The sequence below is a fragment of the Hemiscyllium ocellatum genome, chromosome 8, assembly GCF_020745735.1.
Source record: "Hemiscyllium ocellatum isolate sHemOce1 chromosome 8, sHemOce1.pat.X.cur, whole genome shotgun sequence".
Taxonomy (NCBI): domain Eukaryota; kingdom Metazoa; phylum Chordata; class Chondrichthyes; order Orectolobiformes; family Hemiscylliidae; genus Hemiscyllium; species Hemiscyllium ocellatum.
The window spans coordinates 28,533,637-28,546,215 of record NC_083408.1 but is presented as its reverse complement, the minus strand read 5'-3'; the positions used below and the strand labels follow the sequence as shown (position 1 = coordinate 28,546,215).

Here is a 12,579-nt window from a genome sequence, read left to right as displayed (position 1 = left end):
ACTAAATGCAGACTGGGTGACCACTTTGCAGAACACACCTCCATCCATACGCAGGCATGATACCAACCTCCCATAGCCAGTCATTTTAACACTGCATCTTCTCTCATGCCCAGTTGACTGTACCCGGCATGCTGCAATGCTCCAATGCAAGTCACAATGCAAACTGAGGGAACAACATCTCATCTTCAGACTAGGCATTTTACACGTTTCTAGACTTAACATTGCATTCAACACATTCAGATTGTGAATGCACTCCCATTCATTCCCTTTCTTTTAGCTTTACCTGTTGCATTTTCCATCACCATGTCATCCTTTCCCCCCCAACCCCCACTCCAGTGAGACTGTCTGTTCTTTCTAGTTTGGCAGTTAGACATACCATTGTTCTGCCATTCTCATATTCCAATCACTTAATCTGTATTATCAGCACCCTTACTTCCCCAGCACTCCGCCCTCCACTGCTGCATAAATGCTGCCCCCTCCATACTTCTTGTCGTCTCTGAGTTATCCAGACTTGAATGTTACCTTGCTCTCTCTCTCTGTAGATGCTGCCTGACCCGCTGTGATTTGTAGCAATTTTTTGTTTTCAGTCTAAATATTACTTAAATGTTGTGAGTGTCTCTGTCTCTACTACCCTTACAGGGAGTTCCAGATTCTGCCGTCCTCATTGAATAAAGTTCCTTATTTATTTTTGGAGGATATTGATGAAGCTTAGCATGTAGATGAGAAATGGGAGTGAAGTCCAATCAGCCTCTCCACCCATGATGCAGTTGGCAATTTGTGATCTTTGTTGCCCCTTGTTTTATTTTCAGACAAATGTGGCTCTTGTGGCCCCCCTCTTACGGTTGGAGAACAATCACTGTCACATTGAAGAAAGTGAACATGTACTGAAGAAAGCGCACAAATACAGCGAGCTCATCATTCTGTATGAAAAGAAGGGTCTGCATGAGAAAGGTGTCAAGATTTGTTTATTGTATTTTTATTTTAAATTTTCTCTTGTAAACATAGAAGCAGGAGGAGGGTATTTTGTGCTCAAGTTATTGCATGATTCTGTTTGATCATCTGTATCTTTACTGTTTTGACTTATTATGCATTTTTAACCCTTAATACATCTCTGAATGCAAACCTGTTAATCTTTGTGCCAAAATTTTTAATTGATCCCCAATCTTTTTGGAGGCAGTGGAGGAAAAACTACCAGATTTCTGATACCTTTTGTAAGAAGTGACTTCTCATGTCATCCCTGAACCACCTAGTTCTAATTCACTGCAACGTCCTCTTGTTACGGATTACCCTCACCAAAAGAAATTCTGTCTCTCATATTTTCTTGCATTACAATGGCAGTTGTATAATTGTCCTAAAATCACAATTACATTTCCCCCTAATATTTTCTAAACAAGTATATACAAGCTTAGTGCTGGTCTTGGAAAGACTTTAATAATTATTGTCACGTTTTGTAGTGAAATAATTTCCTGTTGCTGCTCTGCATCTGTCACTCTTTCATCTTTAATGATGAGAACTTTACTGTTTCCCACTGTAGCCCTGCAGGTTCTCCTAGACCAGGCAAAGAAAGCCAATTCACCACTAAAAGGCCATGAGCGAACTGTGCAGTACCTCCAACGACTGGGTTAGTAAGGATTCCTATTTTTGTATCATACACTCAATGACTAACAATGCCCTATAATATACAATTCTGATAACCATTTGATAAAGACACTGGCCAAATAAGGAAAACGCTTGATCATGGCACTACGGTGTGTTAGCTAATCTGAGACAAAGCAAGACTTTACTGTTAGAATTGGTCTCTATACTTAGTACCTATAGTGAAGAAAACAGCAATTGATCGTGATCCAGTATAGTATATTTGTAGAGTGAGATCAAGAATGATTTTGATGCACAGTTATGAGCATTTATTATTCAGATTCTAATATTCAGATATTTGGCAAGTAGAAAGCTGTCAGTATTAATGTTTAATCATGAGCATATATAAAATCTGAAATTTTATAAATAGGAAATCCGACGTAGAATTCTTTTGAAAGCATCAAGATTCGGGCAGTCATTTGAAGTTCTCCATTAAATTTGAAGTTCTGTTATTTTAGGTTTGATCAGTCGACACTTCTTGCACTTAACTTAAGCAAGTGGTGTTGCAGATGAAGCTGTTCTCTATATATCTCTCTGCTCTGATCTATTTCTGTTTCTTTTTAGGGAAAGACAACTTGAATATTATTTTTGAGTTTTCTCTATGGGTTCTAAAAGCATGTCCAGAAGATGGGTTAAAGGTACAATTCAAAATATTCTTGAAAGTTTTATTTTCAGCTAAGGATTTTTAATCAAATCCTTCAGAAATGTTATTATACATGTCTAGAGCAGGTAGGCCTTGAGGGAGTTCAACCACTGTGCCATAAGAGCCTAAGCACCTTTCTATATACTTGCAATTCATTAAGCTGATGTTCAACTCTACCTTGTACAATATTTATCAGCAAGAGAAAATTGTTTACCTGCTGCAGCATGATGAAGATGTATGATGTAGATAGGGCAATGTGTGACATGAATGGAAGGGTGCTGTTTGCAGCAGAAATGAAGTTGTGAATAATGCAATAAATAGTTTAATGTATTGGTTGAAATTTAGTTTTCCTTCTGTGTTCAGATATTTACAGAGGATCTGCCTGAGGTGGAGAACTTACCAAGAATCAAAGTGTTGGACTTCCTAAAGGATAGCTGTAAGGATCTTGCTATTCCATACCTGGTAAGAACCATTCTTGTTTGTATGCTGTATTAACATTCATCGCAAGTGATGCTTCCCCCATTTCATACACCACTCAATGTAAACTTCACCTCTGAATGATTACTTGAAGTGGGTAAAAAGTGATGATTGCATGGTTTGATTTTCAAGCATTTCCATTCTGCTTGCTATGTAATTGTATGATAAATTTGAACAAACAACACAATAAAATAGAAAGCATGAAATGTGTATTGCAGCCAAGAATAAACTATTCTCCAACCCATCCTTGTTGTTTCATCTAAATAATTTCCTGTACAGTCGTCTATTATTTCACCCAAATAGACTCATAAAGATGGACAGCACGGAAACAGACCCTTCGGTCCAACTTGTCAATACCGAGCAGATATCCTAACCTCCATCTAGTCCCATTTGCCAGTACTTGGCCCATATCCTTCTAAACCCTTCCTATTCATATACCCATTCAGATGTCTTTTAAATACTGTAATTTTACCAGCTTCCACCACTTCTAGCAGCTCATTCCATTCACACACCATCCCGTGTGTGAAAAAGTTGCTTTTAAATATTTCCCCTCTCACCCTAAACCTATGCCTTCTAATTCTGGACTCCCCAACCCCAGAGAAAAGACTTTGTGTCGATTTATCCTATCCATGCCCCTCATGATTTTATAAACCTTGATAAAGGTCACCCCATATCCACCGATGCTCCAGGAAAAACAGCCCCAGCCTATTCAACCTCTCTCCCAATAGCTCAAATCCTCCAACCCTGGCAACATCCTTGTAAATCTTATTTGAATCCTTTCAAGTTTTACAACATCCTTCTGATAGGAAGGCAATTAGAATTGCATGCAATATTGCAAAAATGGCCTAACTAATGTCGTGTACAGCCACAGCATGACTTTCCAACTCCAGTAGAGGTCCTCACCCTCAACAATTTCTCCTTTGATTCCTCTCAGTTTCAAGATTAGGATAGATAAAAAGATAGATACAAAGTTCTGAGGAAGGGTCACTCAACTAAAATGCTAACTCTGCTTTCTCTCCACAGATACTGCCAGATGTGGTACATTTTCCAGCAATTTCTGGTTTTGTTGAAAATTAAAATTCATTGTTCAATTTAGAGGTCCTGTGGTAGCATAAAGTAGCAGTAGCCAGAATGGGGTCAGCTTAGAATATGGGCAAATGATTAGAGGACACATTGCTGCATTAGATGGGGTTAATGTAGAGTTGGGGAATGGGTCTGGGTGGGTTCCTCTTCAGAGGGTTGGTGTGGACTTGTTGGGCCAAATGGTCCGTTTCCACACTGTAGGGATTCTATAGAACACTACTGTACTTTCCTTCTTAACTACTGCCTTCCCAGACTTTCTTTTTAAATGAGCCTCTAACTTCCTTGTGTGTCTTTTTGTTTCAGCATCTTCTGAGGGCCATTCGCAGCACTCACCATTGTGTTTGCTGTACATAGAGACAATTAGTACCATTCTAACTTCATACTGATTTACATGCCACTATTTGTTAATCTTTCTAATCTCCCTCCCTTCTGATGCTCACTCCGATGGATTCTGCTGCCAGGCCCCTGTCATTCATAAGTGTACGATTGATGATTGCAGAAAGATTAGCCTCTTAGTCTAAAGATTGACAGGCTGGATGGATTAACCATTGTAAATATAGGCTTATAGGGATAGGGAAGGGGTCTGACGAGATGCTGGTCAGGTTCAGTGTGGACTCGATGGGCTGAAATAGCCTACTTCCAACTGTAGGGATTCCATGATTTTTAATTAAACTTCCACTCTTGACTACACCTTTCCCCAAATCACTGAAGTGAGAAAGAGAGCTAAGAAGAGCCAGGAGGAGACATGAGAAGCTGTTGGCAGATAGGATCAAGGAAAACCTTAAGGTGTTGTAGAGGTATACCTAGAGTAAAAGAATGATTAGAGTAATATTAGGGCCAATCAAGCTTAGTAGTGGGAAGTTGTGCCTGGAGTCCGAGGAGGTGGGGCAAGTGCTAAATGAATACTTTTCATCAGTATTCACGCTAGAAAAAGGCAATGAGATACAGGCTACTAGACTACATGGGAGTGAGGTGCATAAGGAGGAGGTGTTCGCAATTCTGGAAAATGTAAAAGTAGCTATGTCCCCTGGGTCGGACGGGGTTTATCCTTGGATTCTCTGGGAAGCCAGGGAGGCGATTGCAAAGCCTTTTGGCTTTGATCTTTGTCATCGTTGTCTACAGGAATAGTGTCAGAAGACTGGTAGGTAGCAAATGTTGTTCCTTTGTTCAAGAAAAGGAGTAGAGACGACCCTGTAAATTATAGACCTGAGAGCCTTCTTTCGGTTGTGGGTAAAGTGTTGAAAAGAGTTGTAAGACATAGGATTTATAATAATCTGAAAAGGAATAAGTTGATTAGAGATAGTCAACATAGTTTTGTGAAGGGTAGGTCGAGCCTCACAAACCTTATTGAGTTCTTTGAGAAGGTGATCAAACAAGTGGATGAGGGTAAAGCAATTGATGTGGCGTATACGGATATCAGTAAGGCATTTGATAAGGTTCCCTATGGTAGACTATTGCACAAAATATAGAGGCAAGGGATTGAGGGTGATTTAGCAGTTTGGATCAGAAATTGGCTAGCTGAAAGAAGACAGGGTGGTTGTTGATGGGAAATATTCATCCCAGAGTTCAGTTACTAGTAGGATACCGCAGGGATCTGTTTTGGGTCCATTGTTGCTTGTCATTTATAAAAATGACCTGGATAACAGCATAGAAGGATGAATTAGTAAATTTGCGGATGGCACTAACATTGGTAGAGTCGTGGATAGTGACGAAGGATGTTGTAGGTTACAGAGAGACATAGATAAGCTGCAGAGCTGGGCTGAGAGGTGGCAAATAGAGTTTAATGCAGAAAGTGTGAGGGGATTCACTTTGGAAGGAGGAATAGAAATGCAGAGTACTTGGCTAGTGGTAGGATAGATGAGCAGAGAGATCTGTGTCCAGATACATAGATCGTTGAAGGTTGCCACCCAGATTGATAAGTTTGTTAAGCAGGTCTACAGTGTGTTAGCTTTTATTGGTAGAGGGATTGAGTTTCAGAACCATGAGGTCATACTGCAGCTGTGCAAAATTCTGCTGCAGCTCCATTTGGAGTATTGCGTACAGTTCTGGTCACCCCACTATAGGAAGGATGTGGAAGCTTTGGAAAAGGTTCAGGAGATTTACTAAGATGTTGCCTGGTCTGGAGGGAAGGTTTTATGTGGAAAGGCTGAGGGACTTGAGGCTGTTTTCATTGAAGAGAAGAAGGTGAGAGGTGACTTAATTGAGACCTATAAGATAATCGGAGGGTTAGGTAGGTTGGGCAGCGAGAGTCTTTTTCCTAGGATGGCAATGGCTAGCATGAGGGGACATATCTATCACTTCTCAATTTAAAGCTGTTCAATATCGGGCGTAGTTTCTTTACTCAAGAGTAGTAGGGGCGTGGAACGCACTGCCTACAGCAGTCGTAGACTCGCTAACTTTAAGGTTATTGCTCATTGGATAGGCATGTGGAGGAGAATGGTAGGTTAGATGGGCTTCAGATTTGTTCCACAGGTCAGCATAACATTGAAGGCCGGAGGGCCTGTACTACTCCGTAATGTTCTATGTTTGTGGAGATGTGACCCATAACACAAACAATAATATTGTAGTTATCCTCCTAATCTTGGGGCTTCTCCTTCTTTGAACCTCTCACCTTGTTTAAATTTTTGAAATATTCATCTTGTTTAACATCCTCGTTCTCTATCAAAGATTTAACCCTAGAAACTAACCTTGTGGTGCTATTGCTTTTTAAGACTGAACTCCACTATTCTTCTCAACTTCTCAAAGTGCTTTGATTCTCCTGCCACTAGCAGCACTCTATTCTTTAGGTAAACTGATGGGATATTTCCTCATCAGGAGGCACGGATCTGAGACAGCTCAACAATGCATCTTTACCCAGTCAAATTGACTTTTAGATTAGATTAGATTACTTACAGTGTGGAAACAGGCCCTTCGGCCCATCAAGTCCACACCAACCCGCCGAAGCGCAACCCACCCATACCCCTACATTATCCCTTACCCCTTACCACTATGGGCAATTTAGAATGGCCAATTCACCTGACCCGCACATCTTTGGACTGTGGGAGGAAACCGGAGCACCCGGAGGAAACCCACGCAGACACGGGGAGAACGTGCAAACTCCACACAGTCAGTCGCCTGAGTCGGGAATTGAACCTGGGTCTCCAGGCGCTGTGAGGCAGCAGTGCTAACCACTGTGCCACCGTGCCGCCCACAAACCATTGATACTATCACTGTCGCAGGTCATCTTTATTAATGTCGTAGAAATAAATGTTGTTTATCCTCCTCTTTCCTAGGAACATATTATCTATATCTGGGACGAAACTGGGCCAGTCTTCCACAACTGCCTGATCCAACTATATCGTGAGAAGGTGCAAGCCCTGATGAAGGAATACCTCAATTCTCTGCCTGAGGGTAAGAGCTACGACTGTGAAGAATCTGCATTGTATGCAAGTGCATTTCCTTCTGAGTACATATTTTCTGCTATTAGTTTGCTCCCCTCTCCTTGAAAGCATTTGCTTGAAGCACTTTGCTCACCTTGCTTGATAGTGCCATAGCATTGATCTCCCTTGCTGTCAAATTCCACCCTGTTAGAGAAAGTAGGATTATGTAGTCCATACCCACATTTATACTGAATCCGGCTCAGAGGAATAAAAGTAGCCAATCCACTTTCCAGTACCACAGCCCTGCGCAGCAGCAACAGAACTTTATATGCTTCTCTTTCTCATAAAAGTCGCTCCGAGTTACTTTTAGTTGCACTTGGTGTGCAACAAAATATCAGTACAATAAGATGGGAATTGAATCTTGTACCATTCAGCCAAAATTGAGTAGTTTTTTTTCTCATGGCGACGACTATTTCTCTCTCTTCCAATCTTTTTCTTCTATTCTTCACTATATTTTTAATGGGGTGTACTCTCCATGTTCAATTTTGAACCTATTCTCAACAAATAATATGGTTGAATAGAACAGTTGCGCAGCTTTAAGTCTTATGAAATAGGAAGATTAATGCCAGTATGAAGAAAAAAAAATGAAGGACAAGAAAAGTCATGGTGTATGATTGTCTTTCGGATTGCAGTATGGCATTGAGTGGTGTGCCCAAAGCTCAGTGCTAGAATTAGTGCTTATATACATCAACAAATAAAAAGAAGTTATATAACATGAAGTCATTGGATCTTTGCTGCAATAAGACTAGTTTTCTCCAAAGAAATCAAGGTAATTTTAACTCAACATGTGTAGAAAAAGTTAGACTTAAAACCAAAAACTTTCGCATTTGCTGGAGATCTAAAACTAAGCACAGAAATTGTTGTAAAAACACTGAGGGTCACAGGTCTCGAAATGTTAACTCTGTTTCTCCCCAAAGATGCTGCCAGATCTGACTGAGCTTCTGTAGCAATTTTGTTTTGTTAGAAAAATACAGAAAGCTGGTGAGCTGTTAAGTGATTTGTTGATTTCCCAGGCCTACTTTGGAATATGAGAACTTCACTTTTAAGATCTGTGCAATTGAACATTACAAGAGCTTCATGCTGGAGCACTATCAAGTTGCAAATGTTGGGATTTACACTACATTGTGTTAAAACAAGATAAAGAAGCTCTTAGTAAGCACTTTATCTTTGGCATACTGTTCCCAATGGTAGTGCTGGACGTGGGTAGCATTTCTGTTCTCATGTCAGGAGCTCACAATTAAGTGTGGATGTTATGGACTCTGGAAGAAGAAAGAGACCAAGAGGGAACACATTTTCGTGATGATAATGAAAATTAACTGAGTTATTTAAGCTAAGACAAGTAAATCCATTTTCTAAGTATTTGTGGAAGAACAAAAGTTGAGTCCCTTCTTTGGAAAAGCAGTACACAATCTTTTACATTCATCTAAACAGGCATTTGAGTCTTACTTGAACGTCTCATTGACAGTGCACAGCTCCCTCAGTATAAAGCTGGAATGTCAACCTTGATGAAGTCACAGTGAAATCTCAATGAAGTTGACGTTTTCAATCCACTTTAGAAAATAATTAAAAATGGAGATTACATTTTTGAATGTGAAGTCTTAAGTCGAAAGGTCTGTAGTCTCTTCTTTGCAACATCGTCAGTGGCGCCAGGTTCCGTTTTTCTATTTGGATCTCATTTCATTATTGCTGACTCTGTTTGTGCAGGGATACCAACAGATTTTAGTTTGACGTTTGTATTCTGGCTCAAATTTGTTGTCTTTTCACGGTCGTCACAAATATGACTTCTCTTTTGCCTTCCTTAGCTTCTTCAACATCAAATACTAGGTACACCTATTCCCTTTTCTACGTGCAATATTTTGGTTTTGTAGTGCATCAGCACTTAATGGTTATTGTTCAGAGATATACACTTAGACCAGACAAGTGCAAAGTGTTGCATAAAGGAAGAAGAACATGGATGATCCATTACTCCATGAAAGGTTTTGAAGCCATTCAAGATGACGTTAAATGAAAGTTAGGAGTTTTGTGCACTTGATCTGAAAATCAGCAAATCCTAAGAAGTTCTGAGCTGTAAGGTGAAAACATTAGGATACCAGTTATTATATACTCAAAATGTGTACTAGTCTAATTAAACTGTATGTTGAATACAGGATGTAGATCGTATCCATTTTGTCCAACTCATTTTGTCATTTCTGAGCAGCCAGTTTATCCGAGATTTTCTGCCTGTTTCACCTTCTTAAAACATCACCAAAACTTGAAGTCTCAAGTTCCTTTTTTTAAAACTTTCTCGTGCTTTGCATGTAGTTTAAAAATTGTATTGTAACCACTATGGTTTATTGTTCCAGATGAGATTCCTGTTCCTGCTGGAAATGAGGATGGGGAGTTGGGAGAGTATAGAAACAAGCTGTTGTGTTTCTTGGAAATTTCCACACATTATCAACCTAGCAAGCTCATCAGTGACTTTCCATTCGATGGTAAGTGGCCAAACGTCCAGACAAAATGATCATAAATATAACTTGTTTGAATATTTCATTGCTTTTGTGAAACATGTGTAATGTGTATTGAGATAGTTGTTATCACCACTGTGTAGTTTTGTTAAATTTATTTAATGGAGGTATGTTATAACATTAGCAGGTTAATTAAAAATAGTTGTACATGTTGCTGCCATACATTTTGACATTATTTTTGAGCAATGAGGGAAGATTGGATAGGAAGGATTTTTATTTTAGAGCAGTGAAGGTTGAGAGGGGACCTGATAGAAATGTGTAAGAGTATGAGGAGCATAGATGAGGTATATGGTATACGTTGTAAAACTGTTTGATTCAGGAGTCTTTTCTGACCTCTGAAATTTTTTATTTGTCCCAAATTATTGTATTAACTCAAAGACATTACAGCACAGAGGAGGCCATTCCATCCATTGTGTCTGCGGAGGAGGCCATTCCATCCATTGTGTCTACGCCAATCAACAAAGATCTAACCACACCTAATCCCATTTTCCAGCTCTATTCCATAACTCTGGAGGTTGACTTTTCTAAAAAGAAAATGGGGAATCTTTATCATTTAGTACAGTCTGAATGAATGCCTACAATCCTAATGGAATGAGGGAATACGTGAATATATCATTTGAGAGCTAAATGGGTTTAAATTGGTTGTCTGAACAAAGGGCGCTAGTATTCAATGTGATGAGAGTTTAAAGGGGTGTGGTCAGCTGAAATAAAGCTGGATCGTAAAAGTGTGGACTTGAATTCTGTTTAAATGCTGTTATCATTTCAAGCATATCATAGATAAATTCTGTCCCTTAGTCCTCTTTGTAATATCTTCTCCACCACCAAGGTTTAAAATGTCTGGCCTGTAATTTCTTCCTCCCGTTTTTAATAATGGATAATGTTAGCAGTTCTTCAGTCCTGGCATTTTGCTTGTGGCCAGAGTGGATTTGAAAATTGCTGCTGGGACCCCTGATATATTCTCCCTCATCTCCATTACCTGCCTGGTATAATCTCATACAGGCCTGTGGATATATCAATTTTAAAGCTGTTAAACCCACGAATACTCTTCTTCTCCCCTCCCCCCATATTAACTTCTGCTAAAAATGTCAATCTTCCACAGTGGTGTCTCTACCTGCATAATCATTTTTCATTGTGAAGAAGAATCAAAGTATTTATTGAGGATTATGACACATATTCTGGGTTATCTCCAATTTCTACTATGATCCATAAAAGGCCCTATTCTTTCCTGAGTTAATCTCTTCCTTATTCTACATTTAAATAAGACATGTCTATTGCTCTTCTGAAGTGTCATCTTTAATTCCTTCTAAAATTGTCCCACAGGTCTTGCCTCCTTCTCAAAGCTCTCTGTGTCATCCCTGTTCTGGTTCATTCTTTTCATGGGTCTTTGTTTTCTGAAATGTGAAGTTGGAACACGGTTATTGCTTTTTGACTTGTCTAGACTTTACGACCGTGGCAACTTCATACGCTGCAGCTTGGTCTTTATTTTAAGTGAAGAAAGTCCTCAATGGGAAAAAGGAGGTGAGAGTGAACATGGTAATTATGTTTCTGGTTGTATTTCAGGGTTACTGGAGGAGCGAGCATTGCTGATGGGTCGGATGGGTCTACATGAACAAGCCCTTTTTATTTATGTTCACATACTGAAGAATATCAAAATGGCAGAAGAGTAAGTAAATCACATTGCATATTTACTGGATTTTATATATTCATTTCAAACTTCATCGGACTATTTTTAAGATGGAAATGGTGGACGTGCATTGCTAACGTCCTTCTGTTCAAATTGAGCACTGCACAATGAATACAATTACTGTTCCTTTGCTATATAGTTCTCCACCAGCTGTCAGCAGGATGGGTTTGATGTACATCTTGCATACTCAATTTTTATTAGTACAAATTTGTACCTGTGTCTGCAAGTTAATTTGTCTCCTGTTGGGGAGGGAGTTTTCACTTAGTTACTTTAGATTAGATTACTTACAGCGTGGAAACAGGCCATTCGGCCCAAAAAATCCACACCAACCCTCCGAAGACCAACCCACCCAGACCCATTCCCTTACATTGACCCCTTCACCTAACACTACAGGCAATTTAGCGTTGCCAGTTCACCTAACGTGCACATTTTTGGACTGTGGGAGGAAACCGGAGCACCCGGAGGAAACCCACGCAGACACGGGGAGAATGTGCAGACTCCACACACAGTCGTCCAAGGCTGGAATCGAACCTGGGACCCTGGTGCTGTGAGGCTGTAGTGCTAACCACTGAGCCACCGTGCCACCCATAGTCATAGAGCTATTTAACTTGGAAACAGACTTTGGTCCAACACGTTCATGCTGATCAGATATCCAAAATTAATTTAGTCCCATTTGCCAGCATTTGGCCCATATTCCTCTAAAAGGTTCCTATTCATGTGTCCATCTAGATGTCTTTTCAATGTTGTAATTGTACCAGCCTCCACCACTTCCTCTGGCAGCCCATTCCATACACTCATCACCCTCTGTGCAAAAAGGTTGGCCTTCAGGTCCCTTTTAAATCATTCCCATCTCATTCTAAACCTGTGCCCTCTAGTTCTGGACTTCCCCACCCCGGGAAAAGATCTTGACTGTTCACCTTATCCTTGCCCTTCTATAAGGTCACCCCTCAGCCTCCAACACACCAAGGAAAAATAGCCCCAGCCTATTCAGCCTCTCCCTATAGTTTAAGCCCTGCAACCCTGACAACGTCCTTTTAAATCTTTTCTGAACCCTTTCAAGTTTCATAACATCATTCCTATAGCAGGGAGTCCAGAATTGCACACAGTATTCCAAAAGTGGCCTTACCAATATCC

At 40.1% G+C, this 12,579-nt stretch overlaps 1 protein-coding gene across 1 annotated transcript in view; it reads left to right on the top strand.

Moving 5' to 3' along the window:
- The window catches only part of vps39 (VPS39 subunit of HOPS complex), a 98,443-nt gene that overhangs the window by 64,161 nt on the left and 21,703 nt on the right, over positions 1-12,579 (top strand). Inside the window, exons 14-20 of the mRNA XM_060828743.1 lie at positions 810-951; positions 1,535-1,621; positions 2,200-2,273; positions 2,642-2,740; positions 7,111-7,228; positions 9,600-9,728; positions 11,322-11,424. Coding sequence (XP_060684726.1) covers positions 810-951; positions 1,535-1,621; positions 2,200-2,273; positions 2,642-2,740; positions 7,111-7,228; positions 9,600-9,728; positions 11,322-11,424 — 752 coding nt within the window. The remainder of the gene's footprint in view (positions 1-809; positions 952-1,534; positions 1,622-2,199; positions 2,274-2,641; positions 2,741-7,110; positions 7,229-9,599; positions 9,729-11,321; positions 11,425-12,579) is intronic.